Source organism: Euphorbia lathyris, chromosome 7, assembly GCF_963576675.1.
Source record: "Euphorbia lathyris chromosome 7, ddEupLath1.1, whole genome shotgun sequence".
NCBI classification, from domain to species: Eukaryota; Viridiplantae; Streptophyta; class Magnoliopsida; order Malpighiales; family Euphorbiaceae; genus Euphorbia; species Euphorbia lathyris.
This window is the reverse complement of record NC_088916.1, coordinates 2,836,604-2,849,719: the sequence shown is the minus strand read 5'-3', so window position 1 is coordinate 2,849,719 and position 13,116 is coordinate 2,836,604. Positions and strand designations below refer to the sequence as shown.

General features: G+C 33.6%; 1 protein-coding gene across 1 annotated transcript; it reads left to right on the top strand.

Annotated features, from left to right (window-relative positions):
* The first annotated feature begins 1,776 nt into the window (after nucleotides 1-1,776).
* Nucleotides 1,777-11,856, top strand: LOC136235733 (CDT1-like protein b). Its single transcript, XM_066025639.1, has 8 exons — nucleotides 1,777-1,995; nucleotides 3,793-4,057; nucleotides 4,135-4,254; nucleotides 5,361-5,568; nucleotides 5,994-6,710; nucleotides 9,813-9,996; nucleotides 10,075-10,165; nucleotides 11,435-11,856. Exons 2-8 carry the CDS (start codon nucleotides 3,837-3,839, stop codon nucleotides 11,487-11,489), a joined length of 1,596 nt encoding a protein of 531 aa, XP_065881711.1. The 5' UTR covers nucleotides 1,777-1,995; nucleotides 3,793-3,836; the 3' UTR covers nucleotides 11,490-11,856.
* The last annotated feature ends 1,260 nt before the right edge of the window (nucleotides 11,857-13,116 follow it).

Here is a 13,116-nt window from a genome sequence, read left to right as displayed (position 1 = left end):
TTATCCAAAAAGTAAGATTGACACCTTAAACTTTTAGAGTGTTTCGATAATTCATGAATTTACATAAATTATATAGTTAGCCATCTGAACTTGTAAAAAAATATAATCAATTAATCATTCAGTTGTAAAAAAGTAAGTTAAATGCGGAAAATAGGTTGTATGTGCCTTAGAATGTTATTACATAATTCATAAAATAGATTAAAACATATTAAAAAGGCAAGTTCTTACTTGTTCAACTATAAAATTTGTTTTTACTAATATTAGAACCGCATTACTCCAATCTTAGACGTTTTACTTTTTTCAAGATGCATTACATCTTCCTTTTTTAACTTTTTTTTTTTTTTTTTTGCAACCGAGTGATCAATTGATTACATTTTATGTAACGTTGGAGACTAACTGTATATTTTATACAAGGTGAGGAACTATCTAGATATTTTAAACATTCAGGGCCAATCAAACTTTTTCAACAAGTTGAGAGAAAAAATGATGTATTAAGCCTATTTACAAATACAACGGTACAAATTATCGTGGCTTAATACATCATTTTCCTCATGAACTTGTCTAAAAAGCTTGATTGATCCTCGAACTTTCAAAGTGTTCCAAAAACCCCCCAACTTACATAAAATATTCGGTTAACCCTTGAACTTGTAAAAAATGTAATCAATTGATCACTCGATCGCAAAAAAAGAAGTAAGTTAAATATGGAAGATGTATTCCACGCATATTGGAATGTTATTACATAATTCAAAAATAGATTAAAAAGAAAGTTATTACTTTTTCATCTATAAAACTTGTATTGTCTAATATTAGAACCGTATACAGTAAAACCTCTATATAGGAATACACTTGGGACCAGACTATTTGTATAACAATTGAGAGGTTATTACTAAATAGAGTTTGATATAATAAAATTTCTCAACACATAAAATAATATGAAATAATACCACTTGAAATTGGTTAAGATTATCATAAGCATACATAGTTTATGTATAATGTATAACAATAGACATTAATGGAATAAATTAAATATTTAGAATTTCAATTTAGAGTTTAGGTTTTCAATATATAGATAATTTGAAGAGTTTTATGGGAAAAATGTAAACATCAATGCGAATACTTACTTTGTTTTTTACAAAGTAAGCCTTACTTTGTGTATTTTCACTATTGGATGAATTTTACACTTCATCTAATGGTGAAAAAAACAAAGTAATGTTTACTTTGTCAAAATCAAATTAACTATAGAAGGTACCAATATTTATAATTTCAAGTTGTAGTTTGTGTTTCCAACTCATAGAAAATTTTAATAGTTTTTTTTAATATTTTATAATTTAGTTTGAATATATATAATTATTACTATATAGAGGCATAGTTTCTAAAAGTGAGATTTGAAAAGTGTATAACAAATAACGTTTGGGAGGTTATCCATATTTATAACTGGCCCAAGTTGGGACCGAGTTTTTTTATAACAAAATAGAGGTTATTCCTATATAGAGTATTCATATATAGAGGTTTTACTGTACCTTGATTTTGGTGGTTTTACTTTTTTTAAACTCGTGAAATACATTTTTCGTATTTAACTTAATTTTTCTGCGACTGAGTGATCAATTGATTACATTTTTTTGCAAGTTTATGGAATTAATTGAACATTTTATGCAAGTTGAGAGAGCTATCTGGACACTTTGAAAATTCAGTGGCCTAATCAAATTTTTTTGGATAAGTTCAAGGAGCAAACAATATATTAAGCCTATTTACAAATACAACGGTACAAATTCAAATTACTATCATACTATACATACAAAGAACCCCAAAAAAACCTAAGAACAGAAAAAAAAAGCCGCCGTCCTCCTCCTCCATCCCAAGCATCCCTTCCGACCGATCTCGCGCATTCCTCGTTCCTCCATCCCTGCTGAGCGATCTCGCACCGCTGTCGTTCCTCCATCCTTCCGAGAGATCTCGCACGCGGTCGTTCCGCCATCCCTTTTGAGCGATTTCTAGGTAAATTTTCGTTTACATTCATTTTAAGACAAGAGTGAAATTTCATTTTAAGACAACAGTGAAATTGCGATTGCGAGCTTTCTGTTGATTTGTTCCATATCCTTTCTGTAAATCATGAGTTTTCTGTTGATTTGAGTATCATGTATCAACTCTACTACTGTTATGGTTAAATGATATCGTCTACATGCTAAATGATATGTTGATTTGAGTATCATGTATCTTCTACATCCTAAATGATATGTTGTCTGATGGAATTCATGTGACTGGCAGTGGCACACAAAATATTCCGATAAGAAAAAGTGTGATAAGAACAGCTATTTTGTAGAGTTGAGAATAGAGGTGAGTGAGGTGATGATTAGGATGGGTAAAAAGTCCAAAAACCGATGACCATCGATGACCGAATTGAAATTCTTGTTTGGTTCGGTTATTTTAATATTTTGGTTCGGTTCTGTTGTCAAATTTTCTTTGTTCAGTATTCAGTTATCGGTTTGGTTATTAAAAAAAAAAATATCGGAAAAAAATATCGGTCTAATCGAAAACCGGACTGAATTTATGTTTAAATAAAAAAAATATAATTTACTTATTTATTCCTCATACTTCAATTTGTATAAAAAGCCCAAAATTTTAGTTTTAAATATTATTGAATTAATTTATAATATATGAGGTATTTGGTTAATTGATTTTGAAATTGCAGATTCCAAATAATGAAGCTAAAATTTGATAATTTATAACATTTTAACATTTAAATTAAAAATATAAAAGTTTCGGTTATTTGGTTGGTAATCGAACCATAACCAAAAAAATTCGGTTCGGTCAATTTTGGTTATTTTAGTTATGTGATACAGTTCGGTTTTGAAAATTGTACAAATCTCAGTCGGTTAACCGACAGTTCAGTTCGGTTAGTAACCGAACCGACGCTCACCCCTAATTGCATACCAATAGAAAGTGGGTCAAAGAATGTAGTAAATGACACATATATAAGTTGTGGACCAAGTATGTGTTCAAGTGTAAGTGTAGGTAGCCAAGTTTGAAGCTAAATAGAATTAATAAGTGCAGCATTGGTAGCTTAGGAGTAGATCATTCGGAGGCTCAAGTTTCAAATGTGTTTGTTAGTAGATCTACTTTTTCTAGCACCACTAATGGGGTTAGAATTAAGTTTATAATATATAGGTAAACTTATTCTTATAGTTTATTTTGTGTCTTAATTTGTTAACTGCTTACTGCATTTATATATGTACTTAAGAAGTCAAATTAAGATGTTAAAGAACAATTAATATGAAAACTATCTTCTACTTAAACTCTCAATGTTCAATTTGTTTGAGATTGCTAATGGTTCGAATATTTGAATTTCTTTATGTTTTAAATGTAAATTTGATGGATTGTTTATTTAATTAGGTACTTATGTTTGAATTTCTTCAAATTCTCATTTCAAACTGTTACATGTTAACTTCTCGATTCATCTTCTCATACTCTCTAATCGTGTTTATCTAAAGATCCGTTCTAGGGTTTCGGCATTATATTATCTGATTCTATGTTCTTGACTCATCACTCCCATTTTTAGTGTTAAATTTTGTTTTGGGGAGGCTTCTGTTTTGTTTTAACTCATCCATAAAATGCTCAAATGGCATTGTACAATATAATTTTCTAGGGATTTTTGCTTTATTCTGTTGTGGTTTGTTTTCCTTGTTTTTAATTCACGCAATGTTGATTGCATTTTTTCTGCTGGAGTACACTGGAATTTATTTGCTTGATATGATAAACATACTGTATTTGCTTATTTGGTGTTAAATTTTGCAGATTAAAGTTTCGGTGTTAATCAGAGGCTGTACTATCTTTGAAGCATGGATCAGAATGAAGAAGTAAGACAAAGTGTATTGGACTCTAAGCCCGAAGAAGTTCTTAGCATAGCTGAGAAATCAAATATTGTTGATGCTACTCCTAAAAAGTGTGAAATATTAACAAAACAAACATTGGTAACTGAGTTTACATCTCAAACTCCAGTAAAGACAAACCAGCCTTGGAAAACTGAACTAGAAAGGAGAGAATTAGAACTTTTTCAAAGGTATGTATGCATTTTAGTTGTTGCATTTTCTTAACTTCTAAAATACTATTATTGGCCTTAATCTTGTGGTTTTTCAGGCACAAGAATACGGTGGAAGTTTTCGATGCCGTATGTTGTTCATTGAGATTGCTTGGTCTACGTAAAAAGCCAACTACTTTTGAAAATATTCATACTCAAGTGGAAGTGTTGACCGGAAGGTACTAACCGACCCTTAATATATTCCATTGTACTTGATGAAGAATTGATTGCTTTCATTTTTTAATATTGGTATTCTCCATGCTTGAAAGGAGCCAATGCCAAACCTTTCTCACTTGTTGTAATACGGGTCGTTTAACGAGTTGTTAGCTTGTCATGTCTGATAGAATTTACTGTTTGGTTGTTGTTTTTCATGTTTACTTGCAATGATAGGGCTTACATGTCTTTGTCTTTGCAAATAAAGATGCTATATTCAAGGAGACAAGTCTTGAACACGATTTTCATACGGGGTTTGGGCTGAGAGAACTATGTATCTTGTTACTTGGAAGAAAGATACAATAGTTCATACTTGAAATGACTTTTCATGTTTAAACATGATTTCACATTAAATTTGTCACTTATAGGAATTTTATAAGAACTGAAAAAACCTCACTCTTATTTTGTACATTGTTTAATCCATTCCTTTCTGCAAACACAGTACAAACCATATCTTTGCAATCTACCATTATGATTTTTTTTTGGGAAGAATTTGTGATGATTATCGAAGAGCTGATAGCAAAATTAATTTGATCCTTTATGCCATAGAATTTGCAATGTCATAGGTAAATTGAATCTCATTGAACAAAGTCTTAAAAACTTTCCAAAACTAGAGCGAGTCAATTAGATTGCAAAGTTGTGAAACAAGGTTTTTTTTTGTTTGTTTTTTTGCTAAGCCTGTATCTGTATCTGAGTATACGTATAAAATAAAAAGTAAACACGAATTTGTGATTGCTACTTAATGTTTTATATATTTATAAAAGTATCAATATATCAAAGTCGGGTATTTGTCCCCTGATTAAGTAAAGAACTAAGACATAAAGTTTGCTATAGATTATGTTTAGTCAAATGTGTGTGTATCAAAAGGCATATTTCAGTCAAATGTGTATGTATCAACGGACATATTTATGACAGCGGGATCCTTGTATAGTTCTATTGTTGTTTTTATATTTTCAGCTTTAATATCACATACATAATAAAGCATTCAGGTAAATACAAGTACCTATATCTTCTTGATGAGAGATTAAGTCTTACAGCAGCATTTTTGGTGGCATTGTTTTGCAATTTTCAGGAAGTTCTCTTATGGGCATCTTGCACAGTTAAAATATATACTTCCTGAAGCTATACAGATAGATAAAATTCTCGTGCATGACAAAGAAACTTTGTGTATGAAGCCCGATATGAAAATTACGTTGGTTTTTGATGTCGTAGATGGTCACCGTGCTCTGCACCAACTATTTATTTCGAAACTTATTAACTACTTCACTGCAAATCCGAAGGTAATTCTTTGTCCAGTTATGTTTTCATCTCAATATGTATATTATTATTAGAAAATTCCATTGCTGTTATGAGTATTTGCATAAAGTTATTTGATTTCTGTCAACATTGACTAACTGCAAACTTACAAGCTATGAGTTCGGCCTTTGATATTATTAAATAGTACAATCTGTCTCAACAAGATATGAAAATGCACTTTCACACGTGCTCGTTGAAATGCTCAGGTGGCAGCCATCTATTTTCACTTTCACACGTACTTTTTTTACGTTTAGTGAATTGGGTTGGACGTATCTAATGGGAGCCTTTTTCAGCTAGGTTTAGTTATCTGAATCAGGACTTCGTTGCATTGGCTCTAAATATATTGATAGAATAACAATTTACATGTATACAGTTTAAAGATAATCTTTCTCTCTTCTTTTTGTTACAGATGTCTGATATTCCGGAGGCAATGCTGCCGGATTCATTTAACCAACCTAAAGAGACTGCTTCCAGCGACCTTCCCGAGGTCTTAGTTCATGAGCCCCAAGCCAGTGAGACAATTGCTTCAGAGCATTTGCTTTCAAATGCTTCATTAGATTTACTAACTACCACTGAAAGTGAACTCTATATGTATCCATCTTTCACTAGACACTTTTCTAAGCAGGTTGTGTCTGAAAAAGAGAAAACCAAACTATTACCCCATTTATCATCTACCGAATCTTATAATTTGGGGAATCAAGACACCGAGGATGTGAATATACGACGATCTGTTGATATTAGTTCGAAATTTTCCAATGAGACCAATCTTGATACCAAATGTGAAAACATGAAAGAATCTCTAGGCGGCACAGATTCAGAATCCACCCCCATCAATCCTAAGCCTACTCTACCAGTCAGTTCTCAGTACTCTATTAATACCAATGCTTGTGAAAGTCCCCTTTTGAAGCATGGGTCAAGTGTTGATTGCACAGTATTAGAAACGCCTGCACAGTCAACGCCAAAGAGGGTAATTCCAAGTAGTGATGATGACAATCATAAGGGTGTCACAAGCCAAAAGCAGACATCATCTAATAAGCCTGCAAAGAGATCTTTAAACTTTTCATTCGTGGAAGGCGATGAATCAGAATCTCCAACTCTAGATGCTTCTTCTGCGCTACTTCAAAAGGTATGTCTTTGAATCAGAGCCATATGTGTGTGATTCCTCCGTAATTCAGTTGATTTCTTGTGTTTGAATCTCCCATAATTTCATACATCAGACTTATAAGCTTATATCGATCTGTCAGTAATATCCATATCTTATAACTAAAGTATGTGTTGTGAGATTGTTCTGCAATACAATTATTGTCTTATTAGAAAAACTTAAGGGATAAAAAGGGTTGATATTACTGTCTCCAATTTGATACTTTCCTCGTCTGTTTTGATGATGAATGGTGTGCCCTCCAAGTACTGACTCCATATAGTAACAGCATGCAAGATTGCCAAAAACTCAATTTCATAGGCTGGTAACTTTTGGTTTTATGGACATATAGCCTTAGATAAGAAACAAATTGGTCTCTAGTTCTGCATTAAGACTTCTCCAATGTTTGAGCCACTAGCTTCACACTTTAGGATTTTTGTCTGAAATCTGGAAGTGATAGCACATTAGCTCGTGTCATGAGTAGTTTAAAGGTGGTTGAAAGCCTCTGTTGCAGCCGAAGTCCACTTGAATTGATCCTTTTTAAGCAGATATGTAAATGGCTTGCAAATCACCCCATACCCTTGAATAAATCTCATGTATTACTCGGTCAAGCCCAGAAATACCCTCAAACTCTTATATTCCTTCCTTGGAAATGATGTGTCCCAAATAAGATATGTAATCCACCCCATATTCACACTTTGAGGCCTTAGCAAAACAGTGATCCTCAGTAAGAAATTGGAAAACTAACTTTCAAATGTTGCACATAAGCCTCCAGAGTAGGACTATAGATTAGGATAAAGGGCGGCCCGGTCGCATTACGCGTCCCCGCTGAGCGAGGGTCCGGGGAGGGGTCCCACCACAAGGGTGTATTGGGGGCAAGCCTTCCCTTGCCAATTTAATTGGCAAGAGGCCGCTCCTAAGACTCGAACCCGTGACCTCTGGTCACACGGCAACAACGTTTTACCGTTGCGCCAAGGCTCGCCCTCTAGGACTATAGATTAGGATGTCATCAAAAAAATACTAAGACGAATTTTCTTAGATAAGGTTGGAAGATGGATTTCCTTTAAATATGAATGGATGTCTGGGTATTAGTTCGCCCAAAAGGCATGACTATGAACTCACAGTGATCAGAGTATGTTCTAAATGATTTCTTATGTATGCCAGCTTCCCTCATTCATATCTAGTGATACCATGCCCTTAAATCTATGTTAGAAAACTTAATTGCTCCCTGTAACTCATCTATAAGCTCTTGTATCACAAGAATTGGAAATTTACTTTAATTGTATCATAAGGGCTGCTACTAGCCTTATAACTCCACTAGATAACATTTCCTCAACTATTTTCTAAATCTCATTTTTCTACTGCTGAGAATACTTATATAAGGTATGACATTCACAAGGTCATAAGAATTTTTAAGGGGTATGGAGTGTTCATGGACTCTTTTTGGAGGTAGGAAGGTAAGGGCTTGGAATAAATGGTTGTTCTGGGCTTGGAATTGGGTCATTTGGTTTAGGCTTGGCTGGCTGGGATATGAATTTCAGGCAACTCCTCACTTTCTTCAGCTTTCATGAGCATCACAAATAGTTTTGAGGTGATTCCTTCCCAACATCTAGTTACCATTTTGTTCACTGACTTAAAGAGTCATCATTTTTAGGAACTCCTTTAAAAAGTAGAGAGTCTCCTATTAGAGAGTTGTTTGGGTTTCTGCCTAAGAGGCCCTTGTCAGGATTAAGATTTAGTTGCAATGTTTTGAGCGGAGTAAGGATAAATTCACGGTGTGGTGTTTTGAGTGGAGTATTGGTATATTCCTGATTTGATTGGATGAGCTTAGCAAGATTAGAAATGGATTTATAAAGGGTGTTGCTATTTACCGCCCCAAATTAGTACTCACTGCCTCCATTTGGACAATTTTACCCTTATCATAAAAAATTTGAAACTGAAAATTTTGAATTTAAAAAAAAACACGAAATTTGGCCTAGGCGGATGCCGGATCCGCCCAGCCAATGGGCTGGGGGGATCCAGCATATGGGCTGGGCGGAACCAGCACCCACCCATATGCTGGGCGGAACCAGCACCCACCCAGCCCATTGGTTGGGCGGTCCCAACACCATTTTAGGCCAAACTTTGGCCTATGTAATATTTCAATTTTTTGTTCCATTTTTTGTGACGAAAATGCAAAAAATTGTTCTATTTTTTATGACGAAAAATACAAAATCGTCACAAAAAATATGCATTATTTTCATGATTTTTTTTACTAAAAAACGTAAATTTTAATGTTTACAATTCGTAATCATCCATTTCGGGGGTTTAGGTTGTCACACATTAATTATTTTCACAATTTCAATTATTATTGTTTGAGTTTGTGATTTTAGAGAGAAAATTTTTGGTTTTTACTCAAAATCATGAGAACGGCAAAAATGTCCAAATGGAGGCGTTAACTAGTAAAAAGGAGACGGTATTTAGCAATTCAATTTATAAAAGGTGTCCTCTAGTGAATAGTGAAAGTTGATTTGCTCCTTTTGAATTGAATATTACTCCAAACCGAGTTTTTGTTTGCAATCACATAGGAAACTCAATATAATCTATGTGGACTATCATTCTTTTTCATTTAGACTACTGAGCAATCCTAGAAGTAAATTACACCCATAGTCACCGAATTTTGCCATGCTAATATTATAGTCACTAAACTTCAAAACTTAATATAAAAGTCACTCGATTTTATCTTTACTAACATTATGGCACCTGATAAAAGTAAACGACCTCAAAATGGAAAAATTCAAGAATTAAAGTTGTTTAGAACGTATTTACATTTGAACCACGTCTTTATTTTACAAAATCACAATTTTTGGAGCTTTCTCTCTCCTAACCAAACACCACCTAAATGACCTCAAAACAAAAGAGTTGAAGAATCAAAATTGTTTACAATATCATTTCCATCGGTTTTACAATGGAGATTTACCTGTTATTAGAGTGGTTAAGATTGAGAGACTCTTATGTTAGTATTTAAATTTTAGTGACTATCCTAGTGATGACTTGTTCTTACAAAAAAGGTTATTGAATATTTCTAGTTGAATTGATTAACTTTTGTAGGTAGAAAAAGGCATTGATTCTGCTGCTGAGGAACACAGAACGAGCCAAACAAATCTAGTTCATCGCTTGCCTGGTCTTGTTTCTCTGATTCATCGCATTTTCCAGTCTATCAGTTACTCTTCAATCACAAAGGAGGAACTTGTGTTCAAGATAATTATAAATGATCTTGATGTTGTTGACAGAGGTACCTGTAAATCCTTGATGACTTCGATCCAGTAGTAATATTTGATTAGATCATTGTTGAATTTGTTAACTTCTGCAGGTGAAGTAGAGGAGCAGATTGAGATACTTGAAAAGCTCGTGCCAGAATGGATTTACAAGAAGCTTGCATCTAGTGGAGATACTTTATACAGGTTAGAAAGATCAATTTGCTTAGAGATGTAAACGGGGCAGGGATTCCTTGACGGGGGATCCGCCCTGACAGGGATGTGAATCCCAGATTACAATCCCTGCGGGGTGGGGATGAGGATTGTTTTGTCTCCTGCAAGCGGGGAACAGAGCGGGGATGGGGATAGGTATCCGTCCTGTGGAGATTCCCGTACCCGTCCCCCCGCGGAAGAATTCCCCGATTAAGATTTATTTTTTGTTATATATATATGAAAATTTTGTGATTCTTTATAGAGTTAATAGGTTAGGTATTTTATTCTTTCTTTCCACCACTCAACTAAAATTTAATATTATTAGTTGTCGTTATACTATGCTAAATGCCAAGAAATTGAGATTTAATATAAGAAAAGTTATATATTAAAAAAACATAATGAAATGAGGAAGGGAACAAAAGAATTTTCCCGTTTAGGTTTTGGGCGGGGAATCCCGGTGGGTCGGGGAATGGGATGGGGAATGTAATCCCCACCCCGCCCCGTTTACATCCCTTAATTTTATTTTGTTTCTGTTGTTATTGGAATTTAACGGTTTTGAGGATTTTTTATTTTTGGTCACCTTAAGTCCCTAATTAAAAAAATCCGTTTTAACAAGTTCGAGCTCGGCTCATTAAGGAAATGAACTGTTCTTGAGAGCAGCTCTTTTATTTTGTTCACGAGTTTTGGCCTCGAGCAGCTCGTTCATTATTTTCATGAACTTCACTCGTGATCAATTTTTTAATTATGTTCATAAGCAAGGTCCTGATCAAAGCTTGTGAACAGCACTACATAGTAATACATTTTCCTCTTCATAGAATGATAAAAATACTATTAATAAAAAAAAGTCGAACTGAGCTTGCTTACGAGTCTGTTCATGAACATTATAATCTAGCTTGTTCATGGCTTTATTTACAAACCTATAGCCGAGCATACTCGCAAGTTTTTGAGCTGAGTTTCGATGTGCTCAAGCTCGACTCATTTACAAATCGAGCCTCAAAATCATGCTCAGGCTCGGCTCATTTATAATTGAGTAGAACATCGAGCAGAGCGGCTCAGCTTATTTACAACCCAATCGATAGACCACTTTAACCAAATTTAAAGAATAATGAGATATTCCTAAAGTTCAGGGGAGCAATCGATCGGGTTGTTTGACTAAACACGGGTCTGATCTATTAACTAAGCTATATATATATATATATATATATAATGAAACGGTTTTCCTTTCGTTTCAATGAATTTTGACTGTTGATCGGTTGTGTGCAGCATAAAGAAAATGTCAGATTTGAACTGTGTACGATCTAAGGTTGCCTGTATATGACGATATTCGAAGGGTGCAATCAAATTATTGTAGAGATTGAATTTTCTGATTTCTGTAACAATTTTTTTCAGTAATGTTGTTTTCACTGATCAACTGCATACAAAATGTAGAAGGTTTAGAGTATGAAAATTTAATTAGGAGAAAGAAATAGAAATTGTAATGATCGGTTCAGAGTGAGTGACCGTCGGAGTATAATGTTTGAGCAATGAGCGGCTTTAACAGATGATGATGAGGGCAAGAAAGAATTCACACTGTATAGAAAGTGATTGAGCTTATTAGTAAGATTAATTTTTAATACATGTAGACGTGTTTTAAAGTTGTAATGTAATGCTCAAAATGTTGTATTTGGTCCAAAGTGGCCGATGTTTACATGGTGCAATTAGGGATTGCGAAAGGTGGGGTATCCACGGGTAATGCCAATCCCGATCCCAAACCCTTACCTTTTTATTTTTTAATTACTTGTATCCGTCCTATTATCCTAACGAGTATACTTTTTGCATCCCATACCTTTTAATTCGCGGGTACCCGAAGGTACCTTTACCCGTTAAGAATCAATAAACAAATCAAAAAATATTACAAATTTAACAAAGTATAAATTTAATAAATCATTTATTTAAAAATTGAACAAATTGAATCTTAGTTAATAAGAATAAATTAGTTTAGTGGTATCACTCAAAGGTTAAGTTTAAACTTCACGTCTTACATCTAAAAAACACTGATATTTATTAATATGTAAAAAATTTATGACGGGTATCGGGTACCTTGGGGGTATTTCAATACCCGTTTCATTACCCTAACGGGTAATGGTTTTGATCCCATATCCTTTTATACAGGGTACGGATAGTTCCATTAGGATCGGGTAGTGTCTGGTATCTGTGGGTATAGTACCCGTTGCCATCTCTAAATGCAATGATTGATTTGATGATTGCTATTAGATCAGTAAATGATGAGTGATTGAATTTTCTAATTTCTGTAACAATTTCTTTTTAGCAATGGTGTTTACTCTAATCAACTGCATACAAAATGTACCTATTTTACTTACCTCTAGTCCAAACGTGTATTAAAATTTAATTTCAGAAAGAAATAGAAATAGCAATGACCGGTCGGGGATAGAATAGAAGGTAAGAGATGATGGTAATGAGAGTAGAAATCGGAAGAGTAGCAGAATGGTGGGTGTTCATCGGTCGGTTCGGTCTGAAAACTGAACTGAACCGAAATAATCGGAAACCGAATAACACTTAAAATGAGAACCGAACCTAATTGAATAATATTAGTAAACCGAATCGAACCGAACTGATTATTTCGGTCAGTGGTTTTTGGTTTTAACATATACTAACTAGTTAAAATAAAAAAATAAATTAATATTTATAATTTTATAAGTTTTAATTAATTTAGTTTAATATAAAATTTTAGAAATAGTTATGCAAGTTGAGTAGCATACAACATAAAATTTAGGCAAAGTTTGAAAATTAAAAATTAAACTTTATTAAAATGTAATTATAAAAAAGATGTCAAATCAAAGTGATTCAAATTTTAAAGATATAAATAGTTGAATTCTATTCTTCTATGACCATAATTCGCATTACAACCATAATTTGCACTAATATTATTGATTTGATCAGTATTA

Bases quoted from the DNA above. Each gene is read 5' to 3' on its own strand.
- LOC136235733 (XM_066025639.1), top strand. From the start codon at position 3,837: ATGGATCAGAATGAAGAAGTAAGACAAAGTGTATTGGACTCTAAGCCC. The intron at 6,711-9,812 runs GTATGTCTTTGA...TAACTTTTGTAG, and splicing joins CTTCTGCGCTACTTCAAAAG to GTAGAAAAAGGCATTGATTC. The intron at 9,997-10,074 runs GTACCTGTAAAT...TAACTTCTGCAG, and splicing joins TCTTGATGTTGTTGACAGAG to GTGAAGTAGAGGAGCAGATT.